The 12,619-nt window shown below is 44.9% G+C and overlaps 1 protein-coding gene across 2 annotated transcripts in view; it reads right to left on the bottom strand.

Moving 5' to 3' along the window:
- Positions 1 to 12,619, bottom strand: part of ESPL1 (extra spindle pole bodies like 1, separase) — a 113,873-nt gene that overhangs the window by 58,371 nt on the left and 42,883 nt on the right. For both annotated transcript variants that reach the window (XM_088469163.1, XM_088469164.1), the window contains exons 15-19: positions 3,868 to 3,996; positions 3,559 to 3,715; positions 2,623 to 2,732; positions 1,436 to 2,424; positions 506 to 887 (exon numbers count right to left, since the gene is read on the bottom strand). In XM_088469163.1, coding sequence (XP_088325289.1) covers positions 506 to 887; positions 1,436 to 2,424; positions 2,623 to 2,732; positions 3,559 to 3,715; positions 3,868 to 3,996 — 1,767 coding nt within the window. The remainder of the gene's footprint in view (positions 1 to 505; positions 888 to 1,435; positions 2,425 to 2,622; positions 2,733 to 3,558; positions 3,716 to 3,867; positions 3,997 to 12,619) is intronic.

The raw sequence follows: 12,619 nt of genomic DNA, 5'->3' as shown, positions 1-12,619 counted from the left end.
CCGGATACAGTCACAAGGTCCACATTTGTAATATTGACAGGCTACATGTCGACAATTTTAGAACACCGACATGTTCATAATGTCAACATCTGAAATTCTGATATTTTCAGATTGTCGACATTAAGATTAGTCTGCAAGACGGGACGGGAGTAATAGGCACTAAGGAGAAAGGCACTAGAGGAAGAGCTGGGGATTAGGGAAATACTTACCACCGCTGCGTCAGACCTCTGCGCCGGAACTGCTGCACACGACTGCCGGAACCCAGAAGACACTGATGCTGCCACCACTAGACCACCATGGATGGTTTTCGTTGACAATTTCTCATGTCGACATTTCAGTAGTGCCCACATGATTATTATTATACATCACACCCCATGTGTCTGCTGTGCATAAAGATTACTGGAAGGTGTGTATGGTTGTGTTATTGAGTCAGTATGTCTATGGAAGTGTGTAAGTGAAAAAAAAAAAAACCTTCTAAATATTTTGCTAATCACCAGCTATTCACCTTTTGGAAGTTTCTGTTCCTCTGTATCAGAAGCCCGCAGCTCATCAATACTGAGATCTAATACACACTCAGGTTCCTCCTCTATTGATCTCAAAACTTCCACTGGAGCCAGGCCTAATTTTTCATTTTGGCGTCGCCTCTGTATCCCAGGAGAGCTACTCTCTTTTGGAGCTTTCTTTGTACTTCCTCGTCCTTTCCTCGGTCTGCTCTTTGTGATTACCTCTTCATCATCGGATTCTGAGGCAGCAGGGATTGAACAACTCTTTATCATACCCCTTCCTCGAGTTCCAGTATTTGGGCGCTCAGTTTGCCTTTTACCATTCCAAGTTGGATCCGTGTCTGTGTTATCTGGCATTTCTAGATCACTGTCACTAAACTCAACCTGAAAGAAGTAATGAGAGAACTTAGATCTCAAGCATTTCTCTGAGTATGAGACTTTCCTTGTAGAGCAGCACAAAGTACTTAACATTTATCACTTATTATATAAGGGCACCCAAAGGTTATAAACTACAAGGGCAGCCATCTTTAGGGATAAGCCAATATTCCTGAGCACACAGTATTATAATTTACCAGCGTTTCTTCTAACTCAGTGGTTCTCAAGCTTGGTCCTCAGGACCCCACACAGTTCACTTTTTGCAGCTCACCCAACAGGTGCACAGGTGTATTAATTACTCACTGACATTTTAAAAGATCTACAGGTGCAGCTAACTATTTCACTAGTAATTATGTGAGGAGACCTGCAAAACATGCACTGTTTGGGGTAGTGAGGACAGAGTTTGAGAACCTGTGTTCGAACTAAACAGCCCCCAAGATCAACATTGATGCCTAATGATGTTTTTACTTAACTAACCTATTATCCTAGTAATGTTGATATAACTTATCATATATGCACTGGTAATACAAACATTTTGTTAGATGATATATACTAACCTTTAACACTGTTCGAGTCTTACATCTTCTAGGTGCTCTTGGTTCTAACTCTGGCATTGGGGACTCCTCATAGACTGTGACAGAACCCTTTTTGCGTACTGTGGCTACAGCAGGCTTTGCTTGTGCTGCCAAGCGGTCCTTCCGCAAAGGTGTTTGAATCTTTGTAGGCATTGATGGAAGAAGAGAATCAGATTCCTCCTGAGAAAAGATGTCCTGGAGATCTACCGAAAGCTTTTCGGACCCTTTCCTCTTATTGGTAAGAGCATTAGAACTAGGCAAATTACTTGTAGACTTGAGGCATGCTCTCCCATCTTGCTGTGGCTTCCAGCCCCATATTTGCATGAAAATATCTGCAATGCAGCCCCCGTGCTTAGTAGCCAGCTTGTAAATAGAGTCCAATGCTTTAGCTAGTAGAAGACTTGCCATCCAATGCTTTGGAAAAGTGGCTGGGCGTGAGGAGACAAATCGCAAACCATCTTCTAAAATCCCCTCAGGCAGATTAGGAGATGGACTCAGAGATACTATAGCCTGGTACACTCTAGCTATGAGTTCATCTGTAATGCCCAGAGCTCCAGAATTCACATATTTCGTACCGATTAGTCCATTCAAGATCTCAGAAAAACGTAAGTTTATGGACTGACAACGTTTAAGAGCAGAAGACAACAACCCTTGGCTTTGGGGATCATTCTCGGCCTGAGCGACCAGCCACCTTGTGCAGAGCAAAGACAGGATCAGGTCAGAACATAACGGACATATGCACTCTGTTGTATGAGACACAAAGCCAGGAAGGGTCTTCTCAGAAGAAGGCGCTGTTGTTGGTGACTCTGGGTCCTTTATCACGTCTCTGGTTTTCACAAATTGAAACTGCACCCCTTTAAGAAAATCATCTGCTGGAGAGGTAATCTCAGGGGTCTTCCCTTTCTTTTTGGACTGCTTCCCTTTGGAAAGCTTTATCTTCACTTCTTTATGCTGAGATTTTGCTGTGAAATCTAATGAAAAACACTAAGTCATACATTGCAATATGAACAACATAAAGTATGTTATTGCCAGCTGGAAGCAATATAGTAAAGTAGGAATGAAATACTGCAGTGTCATTATACAAAACAAACATGAATTAACAATGAAATGCGTTTCCTGACACACCTCCATAAGTAAAACATCTTCCAATACAATGAAAGAGGACTTACCTGTGCAGGACTCCATGAGGAAAACAACATATTGCAAATCCTCCCCACAAAGCTGAGCCTCAGCACGTAGAGTCTCCAGTTCTGCCTTCCTCACTAAGAAGTCTGCACAGCTGTATGGACAACAATTTCCAATCATTACAACCAGATCAGCATAAAAAACAATGTAAACAAGAACTTCTATGCAAAATTGCTTGCAATAATAAAGAGAGAATGCTCTGCCTTACTTGGAAATCAAATTCCTTTTGCAACCAACCAGTAAAAATAATTAGACACCCTTATAAATTTACCCAAGGAATCCTGGCTGAATAGATTACGCATGGGAGGTCCCTCCTAGTGCAAATCAATGTGTATACCTACCCTCCGTTCAGGAATTGCCATTGCAACCTAGCAATGAACTGAGGGTTAAGAGGTGGAAAATCTGTAGACACTGCGTAAAATTGTAAATATCACATCAAAGTCCAATAGACTGCCACTAGGCTACCATTAGAGAGGGTTATGTGCACTTACATGTATCATTTGACTACTAGAATCTTGTACAGTACATGTATAAGCCAGATTTATTTAATTTTTAATTTTTTGAGCATCTGTGTAATATCACTTATAACACTCCAAGCCCTGCTGATGTATGTTGCACCCAGGAGGAAAAGAATCGCTGTAAGATGCTATCAAAATGCTGGTGTCTTGGAAACTTATTTCTTTAAAACATCAATAATTCGAAATACAATGGACAGTTCATATCAGACAGGTCACTAAATAAAACCATCAACGTTCATACAGCTAGATAAATTATTAATCATGTCTAACTGTAGAAACCATTAATTTATAATCGATATTTTCGTCCTGCTAGCATTTCACCAGTGTAGCATTACCAGTTACCATTACTAGATGAAAATCACCACAAAGTGCTAGAGAAGATTCAAAGAGGCCGATACTTACTGTCTCATACTATGCAGACTTTTGGCTAATCTTAATCCCTCAAGGCAGAATGACTTGGATTCAGAAACACTGCCAAGACTGCTCAGAGTGCTGATAAGATCCTGAGAGCAACGTAACAAATCAGCAAGTACCTGCCATTTCTGGAGAAGGTTCTCTCCTAATTAGAATTAAAAAAAAAAATATATTTTTTTTAAAAATCACTCAAAAAGATGTGCGTCAGGCTCCGCAATCCCAGCAACTCCAAAGCAATGGGACTGGTCTTGCATGCACCTCAGCAAATTCCATTCAAATTGATATTGCTTATCGTACCATTGTCCACAAAACGCAATTCAGATGTAGCCTTCGGAGTTGACAACACATCATTTCCAAGTAGGAGAAGGACAATGCTTCTAAGCAACTTGTGAGCTTCGGTCAAAGCAGTTTCTGGGTTATGCCAACCTAAAAGTGCCAAGATAGGAGAAGTTCTAGGCATTAAACAAAGACCACCTCAGACATGGTTAAACTGAAAATCAAATTAGCCGAGTGTTTAAATCTGACTACGTCCTTTGGCTGGCAAACGAGATATTGACATATTAAAGAGCAAATTTTGCCTAGGTAATTATGCTGGGAATAGTTTTACTGGATTAGCTAATAATTAAAATCCTCAACCTGAAATCACTTCCTAAAATGCAGACAGCACCTTTGCTGCAATGTGAAAGATAGCTAGTGAATAACCAATCTTCATTGGCAACATCTGACCATATAAACAAGCACTGCAGTAGATGTTGCTAATGAATAGCCATTATTCACAAGTTACCATCCAAATTGCAGCAACAGTGTTGCCAGATCAAAAATCTGTCTTTTCAGGTTAATGGCGCATCGGGCCGTCAATGGCACATTGCATAGACAAGACCAATCAGAGATGACTGGATGATCGGACATGTTCCTTCACAGGGGAGGGACAGGCAAATGTTTCCTTCACAGGGGAGGGACAGGCAAATGTTTCCTTCACAGAGGAGGGACAGGCAAATGTTTTCTCCCCAGGTAAGGCATGCAGACATCATCGGCCATACAATGAATAGAGTGTATGGCCGCAATCTTAGCTGGGTTTGAGGATGTCAGAAAATGTCTGGTCGGTCTGACAGACATTTTATCTGTACCGAAAAAAAGTGTTGGTGGCAAATCCGCAGAGAGGAAAACAAGGTGTTTGTACAGTATTCAATAGGAATGTAAGTGAATTCTCCCATAACTGATTATAGTAATCTCTCAAGAGGCAAAAAAATATATATTCCCAAACTACCCTATGTAGATATGCTGGTTTGTCAGTGGTGCTCTCCTGAGCCATACATAGTCACTGTGGTTTCTCAAAAGAAAAGGGAAAAGAAAATACGACTGTGTGGGGGCACACATAGGAGAATAACTGCTTAAAACTTAGTTTTTAAATTATACACAGACTTATTTTAAAAACTCCTTAGCTTTTAAAGTATACAAAGTCAACTAAATAACAGTGACCATTGCAAGATGCAAAATATATATTTTAGTAAGTCATACAATTAGAGAGTATCATACTGTAATATACTCGCCGGTTGTCTTATAGGCTCTCATAAATATTTAAAAGGATACAATTCCTATATATTATATTCCTCCAGACAGTTCGCTACAATACTTCAAATATGGGTGTATAAACAGATTACACTGAATAGTTACTCCACTTAGCAACGACATTTTCTTATATAAATCCCTGGGTATAAATCTTGACAAGGCGGCTTCAATATTTGACATATACACACACATAATATCCTATCGGGCAAATAAGGACAAAAGCAAAACACAGGAATTCACATAAGTATCACAAATATTGACAATAACCTGACAGGCAGACTGAGCATACATATCCTGTGTCTCCTATCCACTTTTTTGAGGCATATAGTACAATTAACACTTCTTAGTTGACCTAATCCTGTATGGTGATCCCATACGCTGCAGTGTCACTCATATTAAACAGCATCATAGAAAGCAATAATCACTTCTGAATTCATCATAGAAAAAAACTCTTGAGACAATGTGCATATGCGATCAACACTGAAAGTAAATATTCCCAAGTGAAAGTGTCTTGTGGAAGCACCTTAGAGTAAATACTACGCAGACTCAATATATTGTGATTAACATTTAATTAGCAAAGATTTTCAATATTACACAATGTCTTGTCGAAGTACCATTATAAGTGAATACTTAGCAGGATTAATTCCATGAAATTGAAAGCACGCTAGTAAATTAATACTACATTGCAATTAAGTTGATACTACATAGGCTTATTTTCCTGCGATTGACACTTGGTTTGCAAATACTTCCAGTGATTAGTACGACCTACTGAAGACGTCCTATTGATAATGGATATTGCATAGATTTGATATCTGATCGTCACTTAATTTGCAGATATTTCCAACAATAGCATTGTGTCCATGAACAGTGGATGTTTGTACAAGCTTCATATCATATGATTGACATTGAAATTGGCAATTGATTATTCCAGATGGAATGTATGTATTCATGATTATACTATGCACACCCTTAAGTGATTTGATATTCATTCACTTACATATACTGCATTTATTTCTACACTGCATAAGAATGACACTGGAAAATCTCAAGATGTGTATCCACTAGACATTTAGAAGGATTTTACAGAGCCTGTAGTGTATCTGATTTGTGCAATTACAGAGATACAGGACAATCTATGGAAGTAGTTGCCAATTAAGGGTCATCTGCATAACATTAAGTTTGTGTAATAACAAGAGATATGGTAAGAACTTACCTTTGTTATCTCTGTTTCTACGAAGTCCATAGGGTCCACAGGGTGACCTTGGGGGTATAGCTGGATCCTGGATCCTCGGGCACCATGGAGTTAAAGCTTTCAGCTGCTCCCAGGATGCACTTGGGTCCAACCTCCCCTATACCCCGCCCCCGAGCCACAGGCACCTCAGTTGGTAAGCAGCCCAGGCCGGAGGAGGAGACGAAACAGAGAGAAGGAAGACTGGAACACACAAGAACCATACTCACAGAAATGGGAGACGGAAAACCGGTGACCAGTCACAGAGCCCATATGAAGCCAGGTGCGTCAGGGAGGGTGCCCTGTGGACCCTATGGACTTCGTAGAAACAGAGATAACAAAGGTAAGTTCTTACCATATCTCTTGTTTTCTACTTCAGGGTCCATAGGGGTCCACAGGGTGACCTTGGGGATGTCCCAAAGCAGTCCAACTAAGGGCGGGGACGCTCCTGTGCTGATAGGAGAACCCGGCGCCCAAAGGATGCATCCTGAGAGGCAAAGGTGTCAAACGCATAGAACCTCAAAAAGGTCTGAATGGAAGACCAGGTGGCCGCCTTACAGAGCTGAACAGCAGAGGCACCACGGCTAGCAGCCCAAGAAGGGCCCACAGACCGAGTGGAATGAGCCTTAACAGAGGCTGGAACAGGTAAACCCTCCTGCATATAAGCCTCAATAATAACAGAACGAAGCCAACGGGCTAGAGTCTGTTTGTTGGCAGGCCAACCCCTCTTGTGAAAACCAAAGAGGATAAACAAAGAATCCGACTTCCTCACAGAACTAGTCCGGTCCACATAAACCTGGAGTGCACGGACAACGTATAAGGAAGCCTCCCCAGCCGAAAGATCAGGCGACTGAAAGGCTGGTACAACAATTTCCTGATTAATGTGGAACCTGGAAACCACCTTAGGCAGGAACTCAGGACGAGTGCGAAGCACCGCTCTGTCCTGATGAAAAATCAGAAAAGGGGGACGACAAGAAGGCGCCCCCAAATCTGAAACCCTCCTGGCAGAAGCAATTGCCAAGAGGAAAACAGTTTTAAAAGTTAGCCACTTGAGCTCCACTGACTTTAAGGGCTCAAAAGGCGGACCCTGTAAGGCCCGAAGAACCACCGCCAAATCCCACGGGGCCACAGGTGGCACAAAGGGAGGCTGGATTCTCAAAACTCCCTGGAAAAAGGTGTGTACGTCCGGCATAGCAGCGATCCTGCGCTGGAACCACACCGACAGAGCAGACACATGCACCTTCAGCGAAGAAAGACGTAATCCTAAGTCCAAACCCGACTGAAGAAAAGCCAGAATACGCGAAACCCGGAACACCTGGGGATCATAGTTTCTGGCCTCGCACCACTGAAAACAAGAGATATGGTAAGAACTTACCTTTGTTATCTCTGTTTCTACGAAGTCCATAGGGTCCACAGGGTTGACCTTGGGGTATAGGTTGGGAACCAAATCCGGGCACCACGCAGTTAAAGCTTTTAGCTCCCAGGATGCACTTGGGTCCACTCTCCCTATAACCCCGCCCCCCAGCCAGAGGCACCTCAGTTTGTAAGTAGCCAAAGGCCGGAGGAGGAGAGAAAAAGAGAGAGAAAACTTGAACACTCTAGAACCATACTCACAGAAAAGGAGACGGGAAACCGGTGACCAGTAACACAGCCCATATGAAGCCAGGTGCGTCAGGGCGGGCGCCCTGTGGACCCTATGGACTTCGTAGAAACAGAGATAACAAAGGTAAGTTCTTACCATATCTCTTGTTTTCTACTTCAGGGTCCATAGGGGGTCCACAGGGTTGACCTTGGGGATGTCCCAAAGCAGTTCAACCAAGGGTGGGGACGCTCCTGTGCTGAGAGGAGAATCCGTCGCCAAAAAGGAAGCATCCTGAGAGGCAAAGGAAACCAATGCCTAGAACCTTAAAAAGGTATGGACAGAAGACCACGTGGACACCTAGTAAGGCAAAACAGCCGAGGCGCCACGACGAGCCGCCCACGAGGGTTACACGGCCCGAGTAAAAAACAAGCCTCAACGACAGAAATGCCCACCCATGGGTAGGCCCCTGAGGAAGACATACGAGGCCATCCAGTCAACATTTCATTATAGGCCGGCCATCGTTTCCTGTTAAAACCAGAAACCGCAGACCACCAATAAGGAGTCCGATTACCATAAGGAACTTGAACGGATCACATAAAGCCAAAGAGGCCGGACCACAGTCCATGAGGCCACACCAGCCGAGAGGACTGGGAACTGAATGGCCATACCATAAGTTCCAGAATAATATGGAACCTAAAAACCACTTTAAGAAGAAACACAGGGCGAGAGCAACTCACACCCTGACATGATGCCCTCCAGAAGAGGGAGCCACATGAGAACGCTCCCAATTCAGACACTCTCCTGGTTGATTTAAACACCCTGAGAGAGAGAGAGAGCTTAAACAATAGACCATGTAATGGCTATCACAATCAGCGGTTCCATTGACTGTCCCCGGAGGGAACAAAGAACCACTACTAACTCCCCAGGAGTCCCTAGGGAGGACAAGTGGAGACATAATCCAGAAAACACTCCAAAGGATGAACTGGATACCAGAGCGGAGCAATTCCATATCTTAACCATACCGACAGTGTAGAGATCCGCACTGTCAGGAAGGCCAGGCCAAGGGTGAAACCCAAGCCAGCTGGAAGGAATGCCAGAATATCTGGAAATCCTGGACACCGGAGGATCGTATCGACAGGTACGATACCATAAGAATTATGTATGCCACAGTCCGTGGCAGATCCCAGCAAAGTCTGGCCTATCTGCTCTAAACATCTCAATGAAGACAGAGCCAGGGAAGCCCGAGGACCACAGTAGGGGCGCAGTTAAAGACAAGCGATCCAGATCCAGGGAAAAACAAGGACCCTGAGACAACAGGTCCAGATAGTGAAGCAGTAGGAACGGAGCATCGATGAGGAGACTCCGAAAATCTTAGTACCAGTGATGTCTGGGACGACCTGGAGCCCCCAGAAGGAAAGCCCCTCCGTCTCGAATTAAACTTCCGAAGAAGGGAGACCGGAGGACACAGGTACACAAAGTGGAAGGACCACTTCACTGACAAAGAGTCACTGAAGGTAGCTTCAGTACTCCTAGAGCTGGACTGTAACACCGGTAATGTGTGATCGAGTCAGAAGGCAATGGGGATCAATCCCCTCAGGGAGGCCCCCTCTGCTCACCAGGAGTTGAAACCTCTCTTGGAGAAGAGACTAGTCCCCGGGATGCACGCCGTGACGGCTGAGGAAGCCCGCTTCCCAATGGAGAGCTCCGGGAATAAACACCGCAGAGTTGGCCAGGAGAAGACCCTTGGACTATGTCAGAATGGGTGACATTCCTAACATTGCCACCCAACTACCAGTGTTGCCTAGATGGAAGCCACTGTTGTGACACTGTCGGACTGAACCTATTCAGGTTTACCGTGACAAATGGGTTAGGCCAGAGTGAAAGTCCAAGACAGCTTAAAGTATCAACAAGTTAAGTGGCAGGGCAGAAGCGACAGACGTCCAACTGCCCCGCAACGAATGCAGACCAGACACTGTCTTTAGCAAAGAACACCCTGGACGAGATGGCCATAGCCACCCGGACAGAGACCAACTCGCCTCCGGAGAAAGTATCATCGTTCGAACAGCGATCCGATGGAAAAAACTCGATCCATCTGGAGGGGAGTCAATTATGGCAAGGCCTGGAATGGAACTGAGCACATTCCACCCTACCAAAAGGTAGACACTCTGGTAGACCGCGCATCACAAAGAGTAATGACATATGTCGACTGCGTAGATATCCGCACACTCGAAGTTGAAGAGTGGAGATCTTGTCTTACGCCAGAAAAATTCTCAGATTCTGAGAATCCAGCAGTGCTCCCAGATGAAGAAAACCCTGTGAGGGATGCAGGGAGGACTTTTTCTCCGTTGACTAATTATCTGTGCCGAGAAGAAGCCCCGGTTATCCTGACCTGGCGGTAAAGTACCTTGGTGATCCTGCTAAAAGCAGGAGACCGTCCAGAGAAAGGAGCATTCGGATACACTGAACAGGTGAACTGTCAGAAAATCCATAAAGCTGGTAAACCCCGGTGGAGTTGAGGACAGCCCCAAAAGGCAGAGCCCGAAACTTACAAGTGTTGCTGTGGCACAGCAAACCTGAACCCATGCTGATGAGAGGGCTCTGTATGTACCCGTAGGTACGTATCCTGAATACTCGGATATACCATAAAATCCCCAGGTTCCAAACATCGGATGATGGAGCATGGACGATTCCACCTGAGTCAAGGCACCGTTGGAATCTGATTCAGGGATTTGAGACAGAGTATAGGCAAAGGAGGACCAGTCGGTCACCGCCCCAAAAAGAAAGTAGAACAACCAGTCCCTCACTGAGATAGTGAGGTTGGCCGAAATAGCTCTGCTTACCACAAAGACTGTATAGCTTTCTGGGATTGTAAGGCCCTGATCAGGTCTGAAGAAGGGCCCGTGTAACAATGCCTGTGAGGAGGCTGCATGAGCAATGAGAGGCCGTTGAGAATCAGTACCTCACTCTGGAAATTCCCCAGATGTAGACCTGTCCTGTCAGGCTGAGGGTATATCCTCAGGTGTAGAAACAGGGTCGTCCGGAAGTCCAGGACTGCTCGGTACTGGATATGGTGGCCCCCATGGAGGCCGACAGCCTAGGAAAAAACAGGCCTTTAGGCTGACCCTGAGGACAAAAAGACTTAACAGAGTTAGTCCGAATGTAGTGGGAGTAGCTAAAGACGGTATCTCCCCATTAGTGATACTGCCAATGATGCAACGATCTTGTCAAGGTCAGGACCAAACAAGAACTTCCCCATGGAAGGAGTGTGCACCTCTGCTTTCCCATAACGCAGCCATAGGGTACTGCGGCGGATACAGACGCCGCCGAAACCCTGAAAGTTAGAAGACCGGCATCCCATGAGGTAATCCCACATATGACCACTGCATATTTTGTGAGCGGCAAAAAGATATTTGAACCTCAGACGTGTTGGAGGGGAAAAACGTCACAAAAGCATCACCATGCGATGGCCATGGTAGGACGGGCAACAGGCCCTGAAAACGAGTACATTGATTTCAGGCAAAGTTACCACCTACGGATCCGTAAAATTCGTCCAGGCCGGGATGGGAGGCGTATTAATGCCTGTAACCCGATGATTAACATACAAATCCATCCCAGAAGGGGATTTCCATTACTTGTGAGGACCCTCAGGGAATGGGAAACAGGAGGCCTTTGTGACTCCTCGTATCTGGGGACAGCCAGACTCCCACTATGAGATCCACCCTTGGGCAGAAAACGGGAGATGTATGATACAGGTGCAGGATCGACATTCTCTATATCCAGAATGAGCCTGGCTACCAGCCCCAAAGCAGGGATAATAATACTTGAAATCGGCTCCCCCCATGTGAGAGGGAAAGAGCAGAATATACCATCCAGTTCACGGCAGAGCCACTGGTCAGTAACCACAGGGCGTATATCACGCCAATTAGTATTTCGTATAAAACGACATCCACCAGGGTGGCCGTTGTGGTAATCCCTGCAAGGGGAATGACAGACCGATGTGGTATCGGAGGTAATTCATGTACTGTGAAAAACCCCGGCGGGGAGCGACAGTCTGTTGCACAGGGGTAAATTGCAAGAAATTGCGAGATACCCCGAGTTCAAAAGGGCAGTATGGTGAAGTAACTCCAAGCGAGTGACGACAATGGGGCCCGCCCGGCGATCCTCAAAGGAGAGGATCCTGAGAAACAACGCCCTTTAAGGGGGTCGTGCAAGGGGCCCCGCACCAGATGGTGCCGCATACATAAACCTTTCTGAGTTAAAATCCTCCGCACTAATTCCTGCAGGCTATGACTTGCAGGATAGCAATAATGGGTGCAGTATCGTGTGCAATCTCCTGGTCAGATATATCTGACTATCTTGACGGAAATATTAAGCAGCGCCATACCGGTCCTGACTGACGCTAAGATTAGCTGCAGGGACCCATTATCAGCGTATGCAACTCACAGTTCCATCTAAAATATGGCAACGTGCAGCACGCAACAGTATGTGACAAACCTCACAGATATTAACAAATATATATATGTGAGGTCTCAGAACCACCCCAGGTACACCTGTATTAGGGCAGATAAAGAAAAGGGATAGATATACACTGACAGGTGAGAGAAAAAGCAGACAGTCAGCACTAGCATAAGTCACATACAATGCAGAAAAATATATATACATACATAAGC

Source organism: Taudactylus pleione, unplaced genomic scaffold (assembly GCF_031769625.1).
Source record: "Taudactylus pleione unplaced genomic scaffold, aTauple2 ptg000089l, whole genome shotgun sequence".
In the NCBI taxonomy this organism is placed as follows: Eukaryota; Metazoa; Chordata; class Amphibia; order Anura; family Myobatrachidae; genus Taudactylus; species Taudactylus pleione.
This window is presented reverse-complemented; position numbering and strand designations above follow the sequence as displayed.